The sequence below is a fragment of the Amphiura filiformis genome, chromosome 16 (assembly GCF_039555335.1).
Source record: "Amphiura filiformis chromosome 16, Afil_fr2py, whole genome shotgun sequence".
Lineage (NCBI taxonomy): Eukaryota > Metazoa > Echinodermata > Ophiuroidea > Amphilepidida > Amphiuridae > Amphiura > Amphiura filiformis.
The window spans coordinates 63,617,354-63,644,493 of NC_092643.1; the positions used below are offsets into that span (position 1 = coordinate 63,617,354).

Consider the following 27,140-nt stretch of genomic DNA (forward strand, 5'->3'; position numbering starts at 1 on the left):
ATCTCAATTCAAATGGGGCAAAGCCACAAGCCTCAACACACTTTGCAAGATATTTTGACAGACCACTTATATTATAAATACAATTTCCATTTTCCACCTCTACTATGTTAGGACAGACTTTGAGATGTTGCCAACATTTGGCTGACAAAGGTGAAAAAAAATTAGGGGTTGAAAAATTCTGTTGAATAATATAAAATGTACTATTTTTTGGGTACAATAATCTTTAGCTTCTGAATTTGCAACTTCAGAACTTCATATTTCATGTGGTTTTCTTTTTTAAAATGGTCTCACTCTTTTTGCTTTTGAGGTATTTTTTTCACATTTTGGGCAATTTGTTGGGGATCAGCCTTCCAAAGGAGCATTATCTTGAAGGGGTATTGAGAAGAATGGATATGGACGTTATTCCGATAATTTGTGTTGTGGCACAGTTTAGGGTTATGGGTTAGTGCTAGGGCTGTGCTTAAGGTTTTAATTATGTCCCTGTTGCTCAATTTGAAATAATACCGTTTCAGTATAATGCCCCTTCAGATGGTAGCAACCATTTGTGGCAGGTACAATCAAATGGGGAACATTTTCAAGTTGAAAATTTTGCAGTTTTGACTTCAAAATTTTAGTTTAAAAAAATCTTAATTCCTTCAACTTTGATTTCAACCACTTTTGTCAGGCAATATCTTGAACCCTGTCCTAGCAAGTTTTATCTTGCCAGCAAAAATAACCCCAAATCTTCTTACGTACGTAAAACATTTGGAAACGCATGCACATTTGGAACTATAATACACTATAGTCCAATTAGCTTCCTCAAAAGAGTGATGTCAGTACTTTGAGTTACTTCATCCGTGTACCACCTTGAATTGTGTGTGTAAACACACCAGTTGTTTGAGTCAAATATACTACACAAATTGGAGCATTACCAATGTCACACTCTTGAGGAAGCCTAATGGACTATACACCTTACATATCTTTTAATATAAAAACCCTTACCTTTAACTATTAGTATTATAACAATAAAAACTACCTATTGTAACAATAAATATAAACCTCTTATATAATATATTATAGCTTTTATAAAGATAAATTATGTACTTTAATAGATTTTTATTGTACTGATGTAAAGAAGTACATTGTATCTAAAGAGTACTGTAAATCACATGAAATCACATTTGAGAGGTGCTAGTAAAAGCACAGGAAGGCACTTAGTAAACCAAGTCTGAATAGTCATACTCATCATAGCAAACACATTAACAAAATATCCAGGCAATTTGAAATGTGCTGATGGGCAAGTTGTAAGCACTAGCAACTGATAATGTGCTGATGGGCAAGTTGTAAGCACTAGCAACTGATAATGTACTGATGGGCAAGTTGTAAGCACTAGCAACTGATAATGTGCTGATGGGCAAGTTGTAAGCACTAGCAACTGTGCTGATGGGCAAGTTGTAAGCACTAGCAACTGATAATGTGCTGATGGGCAAGTTGTAAGCACTAGCAACTGATAATGTACTGATGGGCAAGTTGTAAGCACTAGCAACTGATAATGTGCTGATGGGCAAGTTGTAAGCACTAGCAACTGATAATGTACTGATGGGCAAGTTGTAAGCACTAGCAACTGATAATGTGCTGATGGGCAAGTTGTAAGCACTAGCAACTGTGCTGATGGGCAAGTTGTAAGCACTAGCAACTGATAATGTGCTGATGGGCAAGTTGTAAGCACTAGCAACTGTGCTGATGGGCAAGTTGTAAGCACTAGCAACTGATAATGTGCTGATGGGCAAGTTGTAAGCACTAGCAACTGATAATGTACTGATGGGCAAGTTGTAAGCACTAGCAACTGATAGTGTGCTGATGGGCAAGTTGTAAGGGCTAGCAACTGTGCTGATGGGCAAGTTGTAAGCACTAGCAACTGATAATGTGCTGATGAGCAAGTTGTAAGCACTAGCAACTGATAATGTGCTGATGGGCAAGTTGTAAGCACTAGCAACTGATAGTGTGCTGATGGGCAAGTTGTTAGGGCTAGCAACTGTGCTGATGGGCAAGTTGTAAGCACTAGCAACTGATAATGTGCTGATGAGCAAGTTGTAAGCACTAGCAACTGATAATGTGCTGATGGGCAAGTTGTAAGCACTAGCAACTGATAATCTGCTGATGGGCAAGTTGAAAGCACTAGCAACTGATAATGTGCTGATGGGCAAGTTGTAAGGGCTAGCAACTGATTATGTGCTGGTGGGCAAGTTGTAAGCACTAGCAACTGATAATGTGCTGATGGGCAAGTTGTAAGCACTAGCAACTGATAATGTGCTGATGGGCCAGTTGTAAGCACTAGCAACTGATAATGTGCTGATGGGCAAGTTGTAAGCACTAGCAACTGATAATGTGCTGATGGGCAAGTTGTAAGCACTAGCAACTGATAATGTGCTGATGGGCAAGTTTTGATTGAAAGGTGAAGCACAACATTGCTTTAACTTGTCCAAGTGTGGTGAGCATTACAAGTTCAATTTCACCTTAGTTATGGCAGTCAATAAACAAAGCTTGAATGATCCAGTGGCATAGCCAATGAGGGCGGGCAACTAAAATTTGAAATGCATGCAGGCAAGCACTACCAATTGGTCCAAAATGTGTTGATGACAATAATCCCCCCTTCCTTCCCCTTGAAAGTTGCCTTTCCTCCCTAAGTTGCCTCCCCTCTGAAAATGTCCTGGCTATGCCACATACACGTATGCTCATACACTGAACACAAATTAATGATAACAAGACTAATTGGCATTAAGTTGTGAACCATCAGTCAAACAGTCACAACATATTTATCAATACAAATTGATTAATATGTCTAATATTAATAACCATGGGCAGTACCATAACCAGACCACTGAGCAATGTTGAATGATCCACTACCACACACAGTATACACAAAAGAATAGGAATTTCAAGAACAAAATTCATGAAATTCACTTCAAACTTGGTGTATGAAATTATTATAGTTCTGGTCCATGAATGAGTTTCTTTTCTAATATTTGCAAAACTAAATTAGAAACACACAAACTTGTAAAAAAATCACAAAAGTTTGCATTGGAACTGATAAAGCTGGTCATCCATTCAAATGTGTGGTGATCACTCATGCATACTACAAGGTCATTTTCCCATACTTCCTTTCATCAAGCTATGGCGCAATATGGCGACCTTCCACAGAGTTAAACTCAAATTTTATTGGTATTGATAAATTCTGTGTGACTGGTCCAATTGGTGCTGTCGGGCAAGTCAAATAAGAAGTAAATCATGAACATTAATTTATGAACAATTTAAAAAGTCTATAGTCTAGAAATGAATAACACCAAAAACACAATTAATTGTGAAAAAGACAAAGAGTGGCAAAACCTCTCAAAGTGAACACATTCTGCTGGACCCATCACCTGAATTATTTTTACTACAGAGAGCTTCTCAATTCATTTCATGAAAAAAAATCAAATCTGTCATCACAGGCTTAGTCATCTGAAGGGAGGACCTGGACTGGGACTGCTCGAGGGGAGAATGGTCTTTTTCTGGGGGAGGGGCACATATATTTTGGTGGGTATACTCCCTGTGTCATTGCAAATGCAGTGTCTTTTGAAAATGAAGATGTACTGGTAAAATGGTCTTTAAACCTGTGCACCATCAAAATCAGGGGTCTTTCTTGGATTTCTGGTTGAAATAATTGCCTGGAAAATAAATGAAAGGGTTGAGCAATTTGGGGGTCTTTCAGAGCTAAATTGATCAAAAGTTTAGTCACATGCCAGGGTCTTTCGGAGCTGCACAGTTCAAAAACAGGTTATTCTAGTGGAGCATACTGATACCTTCACACGTGTTACATGCCCCTGGCGTTTTCTATGGAACTTGTATAATTTTGAGTTGAGTTGAGTTTCCCCCCTCATGCCCCTATGCCATTGCGAGTCAAGGAAAACTTAAGAAGTCTTTCTTTCTTAAATAATTACGAATGGTTCACCCATTTCCGTCTTAGGAATTGCCTTTTTCTTAATCTTCTGCACATGCTTCAACTTTGTAAGATGTTTATGCACATAACACTGCTCCAAACCCCAATCTTCCTCCTTCACATTTTTATGTTTAGGTCCCATCATGTGCTTCTTCAGATCCTTTAATTCTGGAAACTGTTGTGGGCAGTGCTGACAAAGGTAGGGCAGATCTTTTATCGCATGGACTTTCCTGTGCTTACTCAACTGCACTGCATTGCAGAATTTTGCACCACATAGAGCACACAGGTAGGATTTATCCATAACATGAGTCTTGCTGATGTGTGACTTGAAGGCCTTTTGTTGGACAAAAGTCTTGGCACAGAACTCGCATTTGTAGGGCAGTTTATCAATATGCTGGCATGCTTGATGGATGTCTAATTCTGAATCGGTGAGGAAATCTTTCCTGCAAAACTCGCACTTGTATCCCTCACTCATTCCATCGTGACGTTTCAGATGTGAAAGAAGGGCACTTTTCCTGGTGAATTGCACTGGACACATGGTGCAGTTGAATGATTTGAGTGATTTAAGCTTGGACTGTGGTGACTTTGAGATGATATGAAGATTACCACTTTCACAGGTGCAGTTCCCCTGGCAGATCTCACATTGTTGTTTCTTCTCATGGCTTTCATCAATGGAGTCTTTGCTGTTGATTTTATCATCATCTTTACAGACCAACTCCTGGGACTTTGTATGGAATGAATTCCTTGTACGTTTGGGATTGGGATCTTTACTGACATCAGCTTTCAACTTCTTCCTTTTCACAGCTGCATCATTGGCATCTTCTGTACCATCTGTGGTCTTGGCTACTTTCTTATCAACTTGACTCTTGACTTTATCTTGATCTTGAATATGTGCTCCTCCTTCAGTGCTGCTCTTATCTTGACTGTTGACCTTACTTTTATCTTTGACCTTACCTTGCCCTTTGATCTTACCTTTTTGTTTGACCTTATCCTTATTACTTTTGACACTATCCAGACTTATTGTTTTATTTTGACCCTTGACATTATCTTGATCTTTGAATTCATCATGACTGCAGCACTTATCATTTACATCACAGGAAACTGTACAACTTTCACGATTTAGCTCAACCATTTTACTGCTATGAAGACTATCACTTTCACAGGTGCAGTTCCCCTGGCAGATCTCACATTGTTGTTTCTTCTCATGGCTTTCATCAATGGAGTCTTTGCTGTTGATTTTATCATCATCTTTACAGACCAACTCCTGGGACTTTGCATGGAATGAATTCCTTGTACGTTTGGGAACTTTACTTACATCAGCTTTCAAGTTCTTCCTTTTCACACCTACATCATTGGCATCTTCTGTACCATCTGTGGTCTTGGCTACTTTCTTATCAACTTGACTCTTGACTTTATCTTGATGTTGAATTTGTGCTCTTCCTTCAGTGCTGCTCTTATCTTGATTGTTGACCTTACTTTGAACTTTGACCTTGCCTTGACATTTGACCCTACCTTTTCTTTTGACTTTACTATTACTTTTGACACTATCCAGACTTATTGTTTTACTTTGACCTTTGACATTATCTTGATCTTTGAACTCATCATGACTGCAGCATGTATCTTTTACATCATGAGAAACTGTAGACCTTTCTGGATTTAGCTTGACTTTTTTACTGATATTTGTCAGATTTGATTTTGTTTCCAAGTAATCGAGTTGCAGACATTCTTCAGCAACTGCCTCATTACCAGCATTCCCTTCTTCATGTAGTTCTTTTGCACTCTTTGAAAAAAACAATTTATCTTCTGGAATTTTTCGCCTCCGATTCTTTCGCTTCACTGGCAGATGGAGATTCCCATCACCATCTTGAACTATGACATCATTGTTGTTTGAATCAAACCCTTTTTCTAACCAGTTATCAGAACTCTTCAGATGTCCATCTTTCTTTTCTTTCTGCTGATGATGATGCTCCTGATCATGTTTGTCAAGATCCTGTTCTCTTGAGAACCAGATGTTGCATGTGTCACACATAAAACATGGAAGCTTTGTAATGACTACCTGTACACCCCTCATTTCACCTGTCAAAGCTTCTTCTTGCAGAGTCACTTGCTTCCACTTTTGCAACACTGCAAACCTTGTACCTTTGTTATGACTTATTGGCGACAGCTGTTTAGCTTGTCTTCTGGCACGATCTTGCTGGAAATGTTTAGTAGTGCCTTCACTTTTCTGATCTTGTTTAAAGGGATGCAGATGGGGATCATTACCACTGATATCTTCAATTTCCTGGCAACTAGTGACTTCATTGAAGTTTTTTGCAGATATGGTAAGAGATTCATTTAGCTGGCCTGGTATTACTCGGTGTAATGATACATAAGAATCAAGTAATGATGATGGCATCAGCTCTGGCATATCTGCAATGTGTCCATCCTCTGGTTCTTCTGCTTCTAAGATTAAATCTAGAACAGGCATACCGGAATCCCACATGTCATCATCAGCAAGTGGCTCTGTTGCATCACCTTCACAAACATCAGATGCCATGCTCCGTTATAATGTACACCTGTTAAGAAAGCAAAGACAGATTTTATATAGTTTATATGCTTTCATCAAAATGACCAATTGATCAAGCATATATATTGCTACATTGATCAAAAGCAAAACTTTAGAATAAGTGATATAACGTATATAAACATTCATATCTTCAGTAGATAGCAGATTTAATGCCAAGTGCAGTAATACACAATTAAACATTCATATCATCACTAGATAGCAGATTTAGTTCCCAGTCCCGGGGGCACTCAAGTTTCACAGTGTACATATGCATGACCAGAGATTTTAAAAACATATCCTAAACAGGATTTGTCTTTTTGAGCAAAATGCACCCTAAACAGGAATTTAGCCCGATTTTGCAACAAATTTTAGCCCCTAAACAGGATTGTACCTGAAAGATACCCCTAAGGAGGATTAGAAGTTTAAAAACAACCCTTTTCCTTGAAAACAGGCGTTTTTGACCCTCTAAATGATATTTTTGTGACTCGCCTCAATTCTCTGAAAAGTACCCTCGTGTTTTTCTGGTACGCATAGCCTTAATTTGTGTTTTTATGGCCACGCATGTATATATTGTACACCATGAAACTTCAGTGGACCCCAGGGTGCCCAGTGTACAGGGTTGTAGCTACGCCGGGCGCTGCCGGGCGGGGCCGCCCGGCGCCCGGCACCCGGCCCGGGCACCCGGCACCAAAAATTTTTAATTTTTTTTTATTTTAATAAATGATTTTTTCATCATAAGAGGAGCAAAAAATTGTTTTTTAGGGGGGTGATACCCCTTAAGCGGACCCCTGGACCCCCGGCCGTAAGTTCGAGAGCTCCACGCGCTACGCGCGCTCGGCTTCGCAATAATTTGCCACCTGGCATAGAAATTGGCCTAGCTACAACCCTGCCAGTGTAGTAATACATTATTTAAACATTCATATCTTCACTAGTAGTTAGAAGATATAATGCCAATTGCAGTGAAGCCCGGGAGTGAAGCATTATTTTTAACATTCATATCTTCAGTAGATAGAAGATTTTAACATTCATATCTTCAGTAGACAGAAAATATAATGCCCATTGCAGTGAAGCATTACTTTTAACATTCATATCTTCAGTAGACAGAAAATATAATGCCCACTGTAGTGAAGCATTATTTTTAACATTCATATCTTCAGTAGATAGAAGATATAATGCCCATTGTAGTGAAGCATTATTTTTAACATTCATATCTTCAGTAGATAGAAAATATAATGCCCACTGCAGTGAAGCATTATTTAAACATTCATATCTTCAGTAGATAGAAGATATAATGCCCATTGCAGTGAAGCATTATTTTTAACATTCGTATCTTCAGTAGACAGAAAATATAATGCCCACTGCAGTGAAGCATTATTTAAACATTCATATCTTCAGTAGACAGAAGATATAATGCCCATTGCAGTGAAGCATTATTTTTAACATTCGTATCTTCAGTAGACAGAAAATATAATGCCCACTGCAGTGAAGCATTATTTAAACATTCATATCTTCAGTAGACAGAAAATATAATGCCCACTGCAGTGAAGCATTATTTTTAACATTCATATCTTCAGTAGATAGAAGATATAATGCCCACTGCAGTGAAGCATTATTTAAACATTCATATCTTCAGTAGACAGAAAATATAATGCCCACTGCAGTGAAGCATTATTTTTAACATTCATATCTTCAGTAGACAGAAAATATAATGCCCACTGCAGTGAAGCATTATTTAAACATTCATATCTTCAGTAGACAGAAAATATAATGCCCACTGCAGTGAAGCATTATTTAAACATTCATATCTTCAGTAGATAGAAGATATAATGCCCATTGTAGTGAAGCATTATTTTTAACATTCATATCTTCAGTAGATAGAAGATATAATGCCCATTGTAGTGAAGCATTATTTTTAACATTCATATCTTCAGTAGATAGAAAATATAATGCCCACTGCAGTGAAGCATTATTTAAACATTCATATCTTCAGTAGATAGAAGATATTATGCCCATTGCAGTGAAGCATTATTTAAACATTCATATCTTCAGTAGACAGAAAATATAATGCCCACTGCAGTGAAGCATTATTTAAACATTCATATCTTCAGTAGATAGAAGATATAATGCCCACTGCAGTGAAGCATTATTTTTAACATTCATATCTTCAGTAGATAGAAGATATAATGCCCATTGTAGTGAAGCATTATTTTTAACATTCATATCTTCAGTAGATAGAAAATATAATGCCCACTGCAGTGAAGCATTATTTAAACATTCATATCTTCAGTAGATAGAAGATATAATGCCCATTGCAGTGAAGCATTATTTTTAACATTCATATCTTCAGTAGACAGAAAATATAATGCCCACTGCAGTGAAGCATTATTTAAACATTCATATCTTCAGTAGACAGAAAATATAATGCCCACTGCAGTGAAGCATTATTTAAACATTCATATCTTCAGTAGATAGAAGATATAATGCCCATTGTAGTGAAGCATTATTTTTAACATTCATATCTTCAGTAGATAGAAAATATAATGCCCACTGCAGTGAAGCATTATTTAAACATTCATATCTTCAGTAGATAGAAGATATAATGCCCATTGCAGTGAAGCATTATTTAAACATTCATATCTTCAGTAGACAGAAAATATAATGCCCACTGCAGTGAAGCATTATTTAAACATTCATATCTTCAGTAGATAGAAGATATAATGCCCATTGTAGTGAAGCATTATTTTTAACATTCATATCTTCAGTAGATAGAAGATATAATGCCCATTGTAGTGAAGCATTATTTTTAACATTCATATCTTCAGTAGATAGAAAATATAATGCCCACTGCAGTGAAGCAGTTAAACATTCATATCTTCAGTAGATAGAAGATATAATGCCCATTGCAGTGAAGCATTATTTTTAACATTCATATCTTCAGTAGACAGAAAATATAATGCCCACTGCAGTGAAGCATTATTTAAACATTCATATCTTCAGTAGATAGAAGATATAATGCCCATTGCAGTGAAGCATTATTTAAACATTCATATCTTCAGTAGATAGAAGATATAATGCCCATTGCAGTGAAGCATTATTTAAACATTCATATCTTCAGTAGATAGTGAAGCATTATTTAAACATTCATATCTTCAGTAGATAAAGAAGCATTATTTAAACATTCATATCTTCAGTAGATAGAAGATATAATGCCCACACATAAAAACTTTCATATCTGCAGTAGATCTACATGTATAGAAGATATAATGCCCATAGAGGTTGTGCATGTGACTTATTATACCATAAATATGGCGGACTACTCAAATGCATTCAACAAAAGCATGATTGCAATCTACCGCGACAGTTCGTCTCACACACATAACAAATGCACTATGATCAAATAGGTTGATGACAACATTTGATTGAATGGTCTGCATTGCACCATGATTATGGTGAAGGACAACGGTTCAAATCCTTTGTTTGGAGCCAATCGATAAAAGCATGCTGGGCCTCTATTGCAGTGAGACATTACTTAAACATGCATATCTTCAGTAGATAGCAAATTTAATACCCATTGCAGTGACACATTATTTAAAGATTAAAAAGTTGTTTGCTTGTCCTCGTCCAAAAAAGGTTGTTTTTTACAATTTTTCAGAAAATGTCATGAACTTTTCATCTGAAAAACTGAAGAACTATAAAAGAAATATTGCAAAATACCATTTCCTGCATGTTTTCCCTGTCCAGTCGTACCTGCCTGAGGGTTTTAATTTTTTTTTTTTTCGTATTATCATTCTCAGCATCTACACAAGTAAAGCACTGTTGAACTTTAAAATGTAGTATTTTAAGTCTGCCAGAAATGTTCATGTCAAAAAAGTAGGGTTTACCATGAATTTGTCTTTGGTGGAAATTCTGTGGTCAGTGAGCATTTTACATACAAACAATTAAGTACCTCACATTATACTTTTGGTACTTAAAAACAAACAAACAAAAAAAACTTTTACCCACCGAACATCTAAAAGCAAACAATTTTTTTGGCCTAGCAGATATTGACTGACAGTTATCTTCACATAATAATCTGCCAGATTTAATGCCTAGTGCAGTGACACATTATTTTTAGGGGGCTGTCATTTTCTTCAGAATGGGGGGGGGGGGTCATGAATATACTTGGGGTCATAGAATTTTCAGACCAAAAATAGGGGGTTATAGAATTATTAAGGACTAGGGACTCAAAATTTTTGCATGCTGCATGCACATTCTTTTAACTTACAATCAAAATGTGCGCACAATCTTTATATTTAATGCTAAATTTGTTCATACTCTGCGTGCCTTCTTTGCACTTACAATCCAAGTTTTAACATTATTATGTTTTGTTGACCAAGTGAGTAAAAATATTGGATTCAAAACATAATAATTATAAAATTGGATGCTTTACGCCCAACATTAATCTCGCAACGAGTTTTAAAATATGTTTAAAACTCATAGCTCGACCAATAAATATGGGCTCAATCGATCCAATTTTATATCACACTCTGCACACTTTCTTAACACTTAAGTTTTTTCATGCTCCATGCCTTAAGGAGCGATCGTTATTTAAGGAATTTTGAGGGGGGAACCTGAAATTGTTTGGGGGTCTTGAGGGGGACGCGAAATATTTTGTTGAATCAAAAGGGGGGAGTGTTAAGTTTTAAATGGAGAAATTCGGGAAATTTTGAGCGGTATTTTTTCCAAAACGCCCATTACCCCCTGCCGTAAATAACGATCAGTCCCTTAGATCAGACAAAGAGTAATTTGTCTAGAGTCTGTGTAGGTGGAAGGGGGTACATACAAATTTTCGACCGAGATTTATAGCGGGGGTCATAAAAAAATTGCCCACAATAGGGGGGCATAAAAAATTTAGCCTGCGATAAGGGGGTCATAAAAATTGACTGACGTATTCATGACCCCCTTCTGAAGCAAATGACATCCCCTTAAAACATTCATAATTATCTTAAATGCCACAGTGATCGATGCATTATTTACAGGAGTATTTTGTGATCCTAACATTCTCTTTTTATGACATTTTTCAGTAGATATCCATGAAAAAAAATTATTGCCAAAATTTAAGTTGATTCAGATTTTGCGTTTGCGAGTTATGCATGATTATGTGCTCCGTAGGCCACTGTTACAATTTTGTTCTGGTGTGTACCAGAACGTAAATCAAATTTGATGATATTGCTAAACACATTAATGTGCAAATCTTTTTAAATACACAGTGGCGGCACCAGGAATTTTTTTCTGGGAGGCCAACAGGGTGGCAAGAATTCAGGGGGGGGGGGTCCATTTATTGTTCCAAATTGTATTGAAATCAGTCTTTTGTGACCCTCCTCCCATATTTGGGACTTCGGGGTCACTTGTGTACCAAAGTGGTATGCATGCTCGTCCCCAAAAACGTTGATAAAGGGTCAATTTTTGGCCTTGTGGCAACGTCGACATTTTTAGAAAAAAGGGTGCTTTTCACTATAGGCCTATATAGTTTCAACATTTAGGGTATCTTTTTCAATGATTTGTCTTATAGTTTACGCCATTTAGGGGTCCATTTTAGTTTCTTACGCCAAATTACGGGCCAATTTTCGAGGTGCTGGGACGAGCATGCATACCACTTTGGTAAGCGAGTGACCCCTCCCCCCTGCCGCTCCTTCCAATCCAAGAAAATGGCAAGGCTTTCTATAAAGATATCAGTACACTAGTAGGCCTACTAGTTGAAAGTTCAAAATTAAAATTCAAGATCAGTACGGTTAAACACCCCAGGTGAGGAAAATGAATACCATGATAGCTATACTATAGGCCTAAAATAATTTGTAGCAACCAAAATGACATTCAGTGCATGTGCATCAACTTCCGGGTTTGCGGCGTCTGCTAGTGCTACCATAACCGCGCAATATAGGCGCTACCAGAAGTTATTATTAATCTGAATATAGGGCCTACAACCATTTTACATTATTCTGTACTTACACTAAGTTCACAATACCACAGTGCGAAAGATATTGGAAATAATTTCCGTCAGTAAATAACAGAGCCAGACTGGTATACTTTCGACTTCTGACCCCAATCAGTGTCAATTACCGTTGCTGCATTGGAATGGACTAGTCTTATTTTAGACAATTTAAAAAAAATCAATTTGTAGTTGGGCAAACTGATACTGTGATCGGGACTGTGATAGCATGCTGTCAGGGACTGTTCACAAACACTCAAGTTGTAAGGGGGCCTGATGCAAAAAAATTCATCGCGAAAATTTTCGCCCCCCCCTTTTGACATGAAAATTATGGGTCAACCCCATAGAAAAGCATATATTTTATAAACTCAATTTTTCCAGCAAAATTTATGGTAATTTTTTTCAGGGCCCCCTTCCCCTTAGGAGGGTCAAACATTTTCAGGCCCCCCTTTTTGCATCAGGCCCCCCTAACAAGTGTTTGTGAACGGTCCCTGATAGGCTGATCTTTTGTCAATTGGGAAGGTCAAAAGTTTATAAACAAAGAAATAAGGCAAATGATCTTTTATTGGGGGAGGGGGGTACCGGGTCAGTTGCTGAAGCTAAGGTTCAGAAATACCTTGGGGCTGCAAAATATGTTGGGGGTCATAAAATCTTTGGAGTTGAACAGCTAGGGATTAGAAAAGTTTTGTTGTATGAATCAGGGGGGGATCAAAAACTTTTTTGGCACATAGAAACTGAGTGTAAAAATTTTCTAACAATTTTGTGCGCACTTCGTGTGCAAGTGTTTCAGTAAACCAGAACAATAATGTTGACATTTTACAATAATATTTCATGTAGGCCTAGTACAGATTATTTTCATGTATTTTTGGCCATTACAATCCGGGATTATAATTATGTTCTTTACAATGTTTGACATTCCAATCAAAGGCGGCAGAAGCGGGGGATGGACGGGGGACACTTCCCCCCTAATTTTTCATGATGGAAGCCCCCCTTCCCCGGCGGGGGTCAAATAAAATTCAAACGTGATTTTTGGTAGACAGTGAGACCCCCCCCTCTCTGGAACACCGTATGATTGGATTGCACATCATACATTTTAGAAACGGGCTGTCATTTTCTTCGGAGGTGGTCATGATCTGAATATGTCTTTTGACCAGAGTCAATTTTTCATATCTTATATCGTGGGCTGCAATTTTTTTAGGACCCCCACCGTCACTATCTCGGGTTGAAAATTTGTAGGCCTATTTAATACTTCCCGGACTCAAGTTCACTGCGTGGTGTGTGCAAAAAGCGGAGCGCCACAATGTATTATTAAGTGTAAAGAATGTGTGCAGAAATTGTACATTATTATAGAACTTTTTTGCACTCATTTTGATTGTATTAAGTTGAAAGAATGCAAACATTATGGATTGCACCTACCCCACCCCCACCCCCATTTTTGGAGTAAAATTACATGATGACCCTCGAGCTCAGTATAAGTATTCATGACCCCCCCACACACACACACACTGACACACACACACACCCTTTCCGAAGAAAATAGCAACCCATTGGCATACCTTTTTTCTTCAATGAGTTCCAAGACCATTGTCATGATTGTGGATTTTCGAAGGCCCTTCCAAGTCTGCTTACAAGATCCATTCATTACGCTGGCAACACTACCGGTAAAGGTCATCGCTGTGTCAGGCATGCAAGTATGTCATGTAATCGTGATTTTGGAGTAGTCACGTAACTTAAGCTTAACTAATTAAACTGGTCACGGCCTTTGTTTCATATGTTGATTAGCACTGGTAAGTTTGACAATATATTATAAGTATTTAATAAAGGTCATGAATCTGGTGGGTCATTGATTGCGGCTGCATTGCTACAGTTGTGAGCTAATGGAAAAAAATGCATGTATTCACAGTATTGAAATGCTAGAACATCATCAACATGTACAATCATAATTCATATTCATTAACAAAAAAATAACATGATGATGCAATTCATACATACTGTGATTGGTCGAGAGCCGGGCATAAACAGCGTTTATGCCCGGTGGCCCGGATGTGAGATCGACGGGTAGGGAAAATGACGGAAAATCATGTTCTTTAATGATGTAACTTGTAATTTTTTGTTATTATTTTGATGAAATAAGAATCACAAAATGTTCTAGTATGTATGAACGGGGTTCATTCATATATTTTCATGACTAAACGGTTGTTCATACATACTCGCTATATAACAGCATGCGTGATTGGTCGATAGGCGGGCATAAACAACGTTTATGCCCGGCGTTCTGGTCATAAACAAGCCGCGCGAGAACTGATGGACGCTTCATGAGTAGGATATTACTGGCGTCTATGTTCAGCGAGCTATTTACGCATAAGCGCGAGTGATGTACGCGATGTTAGCCAAGGCGTCCAAGCACGATGGACTGAGCAAGAAAACGTTTTCTTACAATTAGCGATGGAGAAACTGTTAAAAAATGATAAGGAACTGGTAGTTTTTAGTTTAAAATGATGGTATTTTTAGTTTTGGAGGGAAATAACAGCAAGCAGAATGTTGCGTATGTATGAACGGGAAAGCCCTCGGGCATAAACAATCGTTTAGTCATGAAAATATATGAATGAACTAATTATATCCCTCGGGCAAGCGGCCCTCGGGCATAAACAACCGTTTAGTCATGAAAATATATGAATGAACCCCTAATTCATGACAGTCAGTGCAGTATTTATTTCATGACTTGTTATATTCATGGCATGTGTTTATTTTACATTAGGCCAAGTAAAATAAAAAACATGTTTCACGTCCGGTTTTTGAAAAAAAAAGAGGAAGAGGGGCTTTTATTTATTATTTTTATCGCAAAATCAGTGTAAATACCCATATTTAGAGATGTTTTAGCGTATACAATAATGCCTGGAAAAAGGAGGAAGCCTCTTTTTATTTGTTGTTCTGAGAGATAGCCCCCCTCTAACTATCACAAAACCTTATAAAAGTGTTTCTTGTATATTAGCAAGGCTATAGAAAGCATCTCTACTTCCTAGACATATTTTGTGAAAAGTTATAACTGAATTTCAAAAAATAAAAATAAAATTGAAGAAACCTCAAAAAAGGAAGCGGGAGGGGACGTGAAACATGTTTATTTTTTTATTTGGCCTTATGTGTATTGTATGCATACTGTGGGTGCAATAATATTCCAATATTCACAAACCAAGTACTGCTACTGTTACTGTACTGTACAACCGATACTAAAGTCTGCACAAAATTAACTCGGCTGTTTATATACGCCTGTAGATTCATAACTAATAATTGTTTTAAAAATATTTCAACATAGAGAGAAGGATGATTTATTTACACACATTTTGATACCTCATTCGTCAAATGTCGTTCAATTATAACAACACAGTAGCAGGGGATGCGCGTCTACGCGTCCCTGTTGTGGGGACACAATAAAATTAACCTTAAGTTAAGCTTACGGCCATGTGTCCTGAACTCGCCACCCTTAGCGTTACATGGCAAATATTATGAATTTTTACACCAACCGGGTTTCTAATTAGATTATCTCGACAATCATCAACCCTAAACTAGCAAAAGTATACATTTTTGGACAGCTGAAGGCATAAGCAATTCAAATATATACATTTCAACTCATTATACAGGGTGACCTGCAAGTTATACAGGGTGGAATAAAAAAGATTTTGATAAAAAATGGGTCACTCAATGCATTAATAAACTGGAAGTAAACAACATTCATTTGGTTTGAGGATATGGGGAGCCAACTGACTTTGGAAGAAACCAAAATCACAACTGTTTGGTAATCTTGGAATATAGGGTGTCCCAAAGTATGTTAGATTTTTTTACAATTCAACATATTTTGAACCTAAACTCATACAGAAAAAATATGTCCATATTTAGATTCCTCGTCAAATTTCCCTTCAGAAAATCTATACTTTGACTATGATAGGATTTATAGTAAAGTAATTAAAATTTTACAGTAGGCCCTAACTTTTAGATTTTGAAGACATCTGCATTACTTACTACAGTGTTTAATATGACAACGGGTAGTTTTGTATGGAAAAGTTTGTATTTTCTAGACTAAACCAATCATAGATTATTAAAAACAATTAGTAGAATTGTTTAGCTGTAAGGCCACAAGTGTTTTAGATGCTAAATAGAGTCCAAATCCAATTTACAGCCTTTACAGAAGCAGATTACGCACTAAAAATACCAATCCCATAGAGTTTGTGTGTACCACATCCCCACCACCACATCCCCCACCACCGCCACCCTGCCCATTCTGAATCCTATGAAGCACAGTGGCAGTATTAAAAAAGTTATAGTATTTCTTTTTACAGGGTTGAAAGTGCATTTTATTTAGCAATAAAATGAGACCACAAGCATGACAATACCTTCTTGCTTGACAGAGATATCATCATTTGTTTTGAGTCGACTTGGGCAAAATGTAACGTCGCCACCATTTTTTGGTGGCGAGCTCAAGACACACGACCTTACCTAATGCGTTAGACAAGAATATCTCAGACGCACAGAAAATCAGGCATGTAAAAACTTATGGACAGTGGCTAGGGCACAAAACAAATCCTGATCATTTCAGACAAAATGTCAAAAATAAATGCTCCAAGAACTATATCAGATCTTTCACTCTGAATACCAATCTGTTGAAACATTGTGCAAGTCAAGGCTCTGCGAATGAAATAGTGTGACAATTGACTCCACTTGCAAAGAATCTCTCCCAAACTGTCAGTGGTGGATTCCCCGATCATGCATGTACACAAATGTTTACTACTCGGGCGATGATTGTTTTATACCATAGTAAATCGTCATTAACTAATTTTCATGTCATGCTAAGTAAAAATGGAGTTTCTTCAACACAAAAAAGTCAACTTTGTATTCTTTATTGATGGCAATATAGGATAAAATAGCAGTGAATTAGCGGCACGTGGTAAGATTTGGGGTGTTGAATTCTGCACCTTTTTACATTAAAAATAGACATAAACATAGTCACGTCGTGTGATCATAATTTTTCAGAACTTTGCCAGTTTCGAAGGGTTTGATTCAGGTTTAGTAGGTGAAAGGTTAAAATTAGGGTTAGGACTACGTTTTCGATAATTAAGGGTTGGCGTTGACTAAATAAAAAGCTCCACTAACAATAACATTACATGATGAACAAATAGGACTGGATTGTAAAAAAACAACCCCTGAACAAGGACTGGATTGTAAAAACAACCCCTGAACAAGGACTGGATTGTAAAAAACAACCCCTAGTTTTTGGGTTTGCACTCCCATATTTTGGATTTTCTTGGAGTTCAGAGGTTGTGCAATTATGAGGGTATAATTGGGGGGGGGGGCAAGAATTTTTTGGCGTCCAGGATTCCAGGGGGCAATTTTTGGCAAGTCAAAAAAGAGGGGGGGGCAAGTGCAAGTGATTTTGTGCACACATTCATGGGGCATTTTGATCTACGATCATCAATAAATTGATAAATTAGTTTTCAGTGTTACAGTATTATTGTGCTAGTTTATAATAGTAATTTTACAAATTGTATTAGTTGTAGTATTAAGTGTTGTCTTGTATTTTGACCATACCTGTTATATGGTGAATGACAATAAAAATTCTGATTCTGATTCTGTTCAAAACTAAACGCTCGAAACAGACTTAAGAAATAGTAGGCCTATGGAAACTTACATTTTCCTGCTTGCGACTAGACTTCTCCGTAGTCCACTTGCCCATTTTGCATACTCTGGCTATTATATTTAAAGCATAAAACTCTGATTTATATTGATTTGTGCAACTGATAGATTTTCACATCTGTATCTGATCTTTTCAGTCACCGCACTCCCTCTGTTTGTTAGCTTCCCAAGTGGACTACTGACTTTGCCTTGCGGTTAAGATTTTTAACACAGGACTCTATGGAGGGGCCTAACTAAAATTGGCCATGATGTAATGCATCTTTAAATGGATCTGCCTTGTGATTGGTCGCCCATATCTCGCTATGGTTTAAATCTTCCGGACCCGCACCATTACCATTAACTACACCGGACACAACTATCTGTGGTATTTGCGGCACTTTTGTGTTGACGTGAAAGTTAATCTCTGATCAAACATCTAGCACGTCTTGTACTATACCATGCTTAGTACTTGTGGTTAATGGACTGATAAACAAGTATGCTTGACAGTGTGTTTTAGAGAGCAAAGTCCCGGGGTAAAGTTCTGCTTAAAATTCAAAGTCCATAGTCGGATTTTCGGGGTTCGCTATCAGTAAACTGGTAGATTCCAAAATCAGAATTGTTCAGTGTTAAAGTGAGCCATTATAATTATGCAAGATATAAATGTTGCATTCAATTACTTTTATTGTCACTAAGGCCCTTCGCACTTGATTATTAGTTTCCTGTTAAAGATTTTGAAAAAGGGACGAGGTTACTTTTAATTATTAATTATTAATTATCTTTTATTTTCTTTATTTCGTTTGAACTATTACAAGCAACTTTTGACTCATTTTGACTAGAGCGGGCATTTAATTATTTCACAACAATATTTGATTGAACAATATTTGATTTTATAAATAAGTGAAGGTGGAGTTGTACTCTTTGTTCATTCATCATTATTGTTGATATTATTAAAGTCAGAAAATGGCAAGTAGAAGTAGTTGAAAATTCAATATGGTGTCAAAATGTGCCGAAATAGATGGCGCATCTAAAAAAAACAAAGTTACCCCGATATGGTTCAGTTGTGAAATTGTGATTATTTTTCCAAGTGTAAGGATACTTTCTTGGTGCAGTATATGTAGCTCAGCTTACTCGTACCAGAGAAGATGTAAAGAAAGGAGATAGATCCAGCTATCCTCAAAGAAAATGTGTGTGTTGCCGCTCATTCAAAAGCAATCACGCTATTTAGGTTTAACAATAAAATACAACAAAAGGGTTCGAACCCATGACGGGTGTGATACACAAGTTGCTGCTTACTAGTTTTAGGGAAAGGTCAGTGTCTGTATACCATCAATACTATGCATACCATGCATGCAGATCCTAACATCCAGTTTATTTCAAATAAAATATGACCGAAGTTCCATGGCAAATAATAATTTTGCACGCTTGGTTACGCTTTCAACCTCTACGATTTATGATACAGCCTATTTTCAATTATCAAAATATCTTTATTAGGTTTGCAGGAAATGACAGGAAAATACATAAAACAATAAAATATAGATGATCAAAAATCATCACTTTTCTAACAAAATCCTAAAACACTCTCCTAAATAATTAATATATGTTCCAAAATGGGCGGATTTTTTTGGAATCTTTACAAAACTACATTTCTTTCTTATAGTATCCACGTGTGGCATCCCTTCAGAGCAACATCAGGTAATTAACACACATGTGTCATACTTTCAAGGGATTCTCTATAGAAACATTGGATATGGTTTCAATTCTGGAGTGAAAATTAATTAACCGTAGTCGGCAACCCACATCACATCAAAGGCTACTTTCAAGTAGATGTGTAACTACTTGAGAATAAAGGACTATGAATAGGTGCGACAGGATTACCTACGGGATTATCTCAAGGATATAATTCCGTTCTCCCTCCTTCTTTTTCAACTTTCCTGCTCGTACCAAGACCGCCTGCCCTGAAACGATACTAGCGAATGAAGCGTGTCTAGATGATTTCAAGAACACCACTGTGCATGTGTAATAAGACCTTTTTAGCCTACGTCTGGTATCCTACTATCGGATCGTTGAAACAAGAAAACCTCATCACAAATTCACTCACCTTCTTACACCACCGATAATTAAAAAAAAGTATCTAAAATTCAGGAACAGCGGACTGAAATTGAGCTCCATAAGTCGCTGGAAGGTAGCTGGTGCATTTGTGAGTCCAAATGGCATAGCACTTCATAAGTCGCTGGAAGGTGGCTGGCGCATTTGTGAGTCCAAATGGCATGATGCATCCTATGTCAAAATAATTTTATGGATGAATGTAGAAGATATTCATGAGTAAAATTGGGAGGAAAATTGATTTATCAATGTTTATTGATATTGATTAGCCAATATATCCATTTTTTTAAATCCGGACATCGATGTCTTAACTGCTCGTTGACATCCTTGTCACCCACTATATGTCAACTGATATAAATCTCAGATAGTTTTGCCCTAAAATTCCCATTAGGTTACCAGACCCCAACTATTAGGAGTCAGCAAAATCTTTGGAGCTATAATCACATTTCATGATTATAGCTGTCAAAGTATTATTCGGATTCCCTTTTACAAATTAACCATCGCGTATACGTGCGCGACGTCAAGCGTGTGCATTGGACCATGTGCAAAATAATATGCGCTGGACGGCTAGAACACGCTTAATTTGTAAAAGGAAATCTGAATACCGTATTGGTCCGAGTATAGTCCCACCCGTTTTTTATGTGAAAATTTTTCACAATTGGGGGGGTGGGGATTATACTCGAATTTCAAAAAAAAAAAAATTTTTTAAGTTTATTTTTTTTTCGGTTTTGGAGTGTCCTGGACCTAGACCTAGATGCTAGGATCATTCATGGTTGACCTAAAAAAAAAAAAAAAAAAAAAAAATTCAAGATATTTTGTATTTTTAATATGAAAATTGATACTTTGTATTCATGTCATAGTCTATTCATGATTTCAAAATGCATTCAAATTCAATGCATTTTGAAATCATTAATAGAGTATGACATGAATACAAATTATCAATTTTCATATTTTAAAATACAAAATATCTTGAATTTTTTTTTTTTTTTTTTTTTTTTTAGGTCAACCATGAATGATCCTAGCATCTAGGTCTAGGTCCAGGGACACTCCAAAACCGAAAAAAAAATAAACTAAAAAATAAATAAAAAAAAAAATTTTTTTTTTTTTTACAAATTCTGAAATTTTTCGAAAAATGGGGGGTGGGATTATACTCGAGCGTGGGACTATACTCGGACGAATACGGTAATACTTTACCATATAATATTTTCTTGGAAATTGCATTCTTACAAAAAAATTGCTCCAAGTTCCACCACTTGCATTCCCTGAAGCACCGTAGCATGTGACTATGATGTGCATCTTCCTTATAACTTGTTTTAGCCACAATCATCTTCATTTTACATGTAGCATTAAAGTTGCAATTTTCACATGCATTTGTCCCAGTAAAGTCAATATGGTTGTTGGATGATTGTGCGAATTTGACCCCTTTACAAATTTTACCCGGTATGTAACTCCCCAAAACAAGCCACAGAGAAATACCACTTTGAAAACTTACGGGCTGGGGTATGAACGTTTGGACAGTATTTATTGTGGGACATTAGACATTAGACATATCGAATTGCAATCTGAATATGAAGAATGTCCTTCTGATATCAAATAATTTTGATTTTTTTAAATTCGCAATGTAATACATATTTTATGGCAAATCATTAAAAATTGATATTTTTGATATTTATAAATTTGATGATTTAAACTTAAAATGTACATGTATGTGGGATGAAAAGCCGACGATCATTTGAAAATTTTGACCTTTCGAATTGAAGATCTGAATTTTTTTCCCCAAAAAAAAAAAAAAAAATGAGGTCTTTTTGGGAAAAAATCCATATCTTCAATATGAAAGGTCAAAATTTTCAATTGATCGTCGGCTTTTCCTCCCAGCTACATACACTTTAAGAATATATCATTAGATTTATAAAATTTACTTGAGGACTGTTTAGAATACTCTGTAGTCCACTTGCCCATTGTGCATACTCTGGATATTGTATTTTAGCTTAAAACTCTGATTTAATTAATGTGTGCACAATTGATAGATTTTCACAACTGATCTTTATAGTCACCATACTCCCTCTGTTTGTTAGCTTCCCAAGTGGACTACTGACTTTGACTTGCGGTTAACATTTTTAACACGGGACTCTATGGAGAGTTAGGCCAATTTCTGGCCTAACTAAAATTGGTCATGATGTAATGCATCTTTAAATGAATCTGGCTTGTGATTGGTCGCCCAGATCTCCTTATTGTTTAAATCCTCCTGGTACGTGCCATTACCATTAACTATGCATGGTACATAACTATCTATGGAATGCGGCGCTTTTGTGCTGGCGCGAAAGTTGGTGGATGAACGTACGCATCTAGCGCGTATTGTACCACCATGCTTATTGCTTGTGGTTAGATTTGATTGATAAACAAGTATGATTGATAGTGTGTTTTAGAGAACGAAGTCCCGGGCAAAGTTCTGCTTAAAAGTCAAAGTACATAGTCGGATTTTCGGGTAAATAAACTGGTAGATTCCAAAATCAGAATTGTTCAGCATTAAAGTGAGCCATTATTCAAGATATATTGCATTCAATAACATAAGTATACTTACTTTTACTGTCACTAATTATATAAACTCTTTATGACCATAATACACATCAGTATAATTTTGAGCTCCAACAAGATGCGTTCATCATGGTTAATAATAACATATTTTTATTTTTATATAGGGTCAATACGCCTATTCTCGATCACACGCCTATTCTCGGTCAGTTAGTGTATTGAACAACCGCTGACGATCGTTGCTTTAATTTCAGCCGTTTCTTCCGAACGAATCATTTAGCCGTACCGGTGCTGCAGGTTTTGGTGACTTTTTAATATCACAGCAGCACAGTTCACCTCAAATGATAGATTTTGAGATTGTATGGTGACCTGAAATATCGGCATTTAAAAAAAATAACGACGTCATTTAAGAGGTGATATTGTAATAAAACCAGTGATGCGAAATTGTACATGCATTTTAAAGCTGTAATTTTAATAAGTTGATCCATCTGCATCGTAAATAACACTATAGCAAATGATTGGTGTTGTGTTTATGTAAATTCCCATAGAAACAGGGGTGTCCGAGAATAGGCATACGAATTCCGTTGGCATTCCTATTCTCGGTCAGTGTTCCTATTATGAGCTATGTTGACATCGTTGTTGCCATGTGTCCTACAAATGATCATGCATGAGCACATGAGAAGTGTTGCATTTTGCTCTGCAGGCTTAAATTAGGCCTATAGCCATTTGTCGAATACAAATGAGCGAGGAGAAATTATTTGTGACCGCCCGCCCCTCCCCCCCTCTACCCCTTACCCCATCCCCTACCCTGTCGTATTTTCGAGCTTTTTCGGTCGGAAAAATTGGGTCAACAATGTCACATTTTTGTCGGCAAAAATGGTTCCTGCGCTATAACTAACTTGCGCAGATAACATACACTATCTCCTCGGGCCTACACGTGCTATTAGCGCAATTTTGTCATTAGGCCCATTCCATGTCAACTCCAGGGATGTGCACCGCAGCACCTCTTCAATTTTTTTCTGTTTCTGTGTGGTGGTAGATATTGATGAGAAAGCAAAATCCTGAAAATTTGAGCTTCATACTTCATTTCGTTTTCCCGTGGCATCAATTTGAAATTTAGGGGGGTCAGCGTAAAAAATGTGTTGCAACGCGAAAACGTATGTTTGGAGGGCCATAAATGTATAAAGGGAACCCCCAATAACTTTGAAAAGTATGTATCCTGGGGTACTTTTTTGTGTAGAATTCAAATCTGGCATCAGAAAACTTATGAATCCTTTACTTTAAAAGATATAGGCCCTCAAAATGCAACTTCGTCCATCCAGGACCAACTTCGGGGGGGTCAGAACTCCAAAAGTAAAAATAATTTTACCGTCCATTTTTTTGCCAGTCAGAGCCCTTTGGTAGAACATTACTCTTATCCCATATTGAGCCTATTAGAATAATTTTAGCTGAGATATTACCCATGCAAGACTCCAATTATACATTTTTTGTACATTTTGACCCCCCTGAAAACCAATGTCAGACATTTTGCCCCACCATCAACTTCAGGTATGTTGAAAATATGTTCTTGGACAACATTTCTGAGAGATATTGGCTTTGGGACTCGATGACTTTGCTTTAAAAACATCAGTTAGGTTTGCCTACTCACATATATGTCATTCCAACCAAAATGGGATGGTTGGTCAGTGGTCATCCCCTCAAATTTTGCTGAAAATTGTTTCTAGCATACCTCTATGAGCATAATGAACACATGGAAAAATGAATGCTCAACTCAAGCGGTTTTGGAGATATGGCTTGTCAAAATTTGGCCCAGACCCTCACTTTTTGCTCTCTCAAGTTGCGACGTTTTGGAACACTCATATTTGACTTTGCAAAAAAGATATTATGCTGAAAAGTACCAACTGGGGTGACTTTTACCCAGAAAAACAGAATCTGGTCTCAGAAACAGTGCATCTTATCTACTTAAGAAGTTATGGGTCTGTCAAAACCTTGTTTCATTTTGTCAAAATTTTATTTGTCAAAAAGAGGTTTTGAGAGACCCATAACTTCTTCAGTAGATTAGATACAATGTTTCTGAGTCAAGATTCTGCTTCTCTGGGTAAAAGTCACCCTAGGTGATACTTTTCAGCTTAATATCTTTTTCGCAAAGTCAAAATATGAGTGTTCCAAAACGCTACTAATTCAATGACGCAACTTGAGATAGCAAAAAGTGGGGGCCTGGGCCAAATTTTGACAAGCCATATCTCCAAAACCGCTTGGAGTTGAGCATTCATTTTTTTCCATGTGTTCATTATGCTCATAGAGGTATGATAGAAATGATTTTCAGCAAAATTTCAGTGGATGACCATTGACCAACCAACCCATTTTGTTGATGTGGTTGGAATGACATATATGTGAGTAGGCAACTGATGTTTTTAAAGCAAAGTCATCGAGTCCCAAAGCCAATATCTCTCAGAAATGTTGTCCAAGAACATATTTTCAACATACCTGAAGTTGATGGTGGTGCAAAATGTCTGACATTGGTTTTCAGGGGGGTCAAAATGTACAAAAACTGTACCGCTATTTTCATGGGTGTGCTATTTGTGCAATTGACAGTGTTATTTTTTGAGGAAAAAAAAAAACCATTAGGACATTAAAAATAGCTCTAAATAGCTCTAAATAGCTCTAAATGTTTTATGTTTTAAAATATTAGCGTAGTTATCATGGTTATGCTATTTTTGAGTTCTCCTATTACTTGGAGGGGTGTTATTAGCGCTATTGTGCTATTCTTATGGTTAGACTTTATAGCGTGCTATTAGCGCTATGGTGCTATTCTTAAAATGGTTAGGCCTTATAGCGTGCTATTGTGCTCTGTAAATTGTTTTGGCCTTAGGGGGCATATAGCGCAACTTGGATGGGTGCTATTAGCGCTATTGTGCTATTCTTAAAATGACCTAGACCTTATAGCGTGCTATTAAGGGGGCACAACACTAAATCCTTCCGCATTTGCTGTAACCTTGTATAGTTCCGGTTAAAACTAGCGCCTGAGCAAAATGTATCAGCCCCTCGTGGGTACTAAATTCAAGTGAATCGTGCTTGTTTTTATGGGAACAACAGAGTAGGACCTCAACATTAAAAATCTGTTCAAAAAATGTTTCAAATCGATTGTGAATTAGTGACAGGCTGTCGGAATAATATCAAGGCGGAACTGGTAAGGAGGCTAAATTGTCGGCTGAAATTTGTGAGGCGCTGTTTAGGTGCCCGTAAGCGCTAAAAAATTTTAAATTTCATCGCTTGGATGCTAAATTGGTCAATTTGGCGCCCCCTAAGGTATGTTGCCCCCCTGCCCCCCCCCCCTCCCCCCGTAATTACGCCACTGATCGATCTGCAGTGGTATTGATACCAAAATGAATTCATTTTCATCAGTAAAACGTGAGTTTTGGTGATTTGTATGTCCCCTACCCCTTAATATTGTTATTATTTTATGTTGCTACACATGGAAATTAACCCTTTTTTCACATTTTATGTCTATCTACCTGACAACTAATGGTTTAATTGCTTTTAAAATAATTACTAGAAAGTTAGAACAACCAATTAGCTACCTATTGATACCAAAATGAATTCATTTTCATCAGCAAAACTTGAGTTTTTCGTGATTTGTATGTCCCCTACCCCTTAATATTGTCATATTTTACGTTGTTAGATCTGGAATATTATCTAACTATCTGACAACTAATGGTTTAAATGCTTTTAAAATAATGCTAGAAAATGAGAACAATCAAATAGCTACATATTGATACCAAAATGAATTCATTTTCATCCATAAAACTTGAGTTTTGGTGATTTGAATGTCCCCTATCCCTTAATATTGTCATATTTTACGCTGTTAGACATGGAATATTAACATTTTCGTATATCATGTATATTTTATGTCTATCTAGCTGACAACTAATGGTTTAATTGCTTTTAAAATAATACTAGAAAGTTGGAACTATCAATTAGCTACATATTGTTACCAAAATGAATTCATTTTCATCTGTAAGACCTGTGTTTTGGTGATTTGTATGTCCCCTTACCCCTTAATATTGTCATATTTTACGCTTCTACACTTGAAAAATTGATATTTTTTTTTACATTTTTAAGTCTATACAGCTAGCAACTAATGGTCATTTTGCTTTAAAAGATTACAAGAACCAAATAGCTATGTATTGATGCCAAAATGAATAAATTATAATGAATAAACATCGAGTTATGTTGGATTGTACGTCCCCTACCCCTTAATATTGTCATATTTTACACTGTTACACATTGGAAAATTAACATTTTTTCACACTTTATGTAGACCTAACGGTTTTTCTGTTAAAAATAATACTGGAAAGTTAAAACAATCA

At 36.8% G+C, this 27,140-nt stretch overlaps 2 protein-coding genes across 2 annotated transcripts in view; one reads left to right on the plus strand and one right to left on the minus strand.

Moving 5' to 3' along the window:
* Positions 1–2,214: 2,214 nt before the first annotated feature.
* Positions 2,215–12,583, minus strand: LOC140136330 (uncharacterized). Its single transcript, XM_072158057.1, has 2 exons — positions 12,492–12,583; positions 2,215–6,513 (listed from the first exon to the last, which is right to left on the minus strand). The coding sequence occupies exon 2, from the start codon at positions 6,492–6,494 to the stop codon at positions 3,948–3,950; it is 2,547 nt and encodes an 848-aa protein (XP_072014158.1). The 5' UTR covers positions 6,495–6,513; positions 12,492–12,583; the 3' UTR covers positions 2,215–3,947.
* A 1,526-nt stretch (positions 12,584–14,109) lies between these two features.
* LOC140136334 (mitochondrial inner membrane m-AAA protease component AFG3L2-like) overlaps positions 14,110–27,140 on the plus strand; it is a 37,494-nt gene continuing 24,463 nt past the window's right edge. Inside the window, exon 1 of the mRNA XM_072158060.1 lies at positions 14,110–14,258. The gene's annotated coding sequence lies outside the window, so the exon portion shown is untranslated. The remainder of the gene's footprint in view (positions 14,259–27,140) is intronic.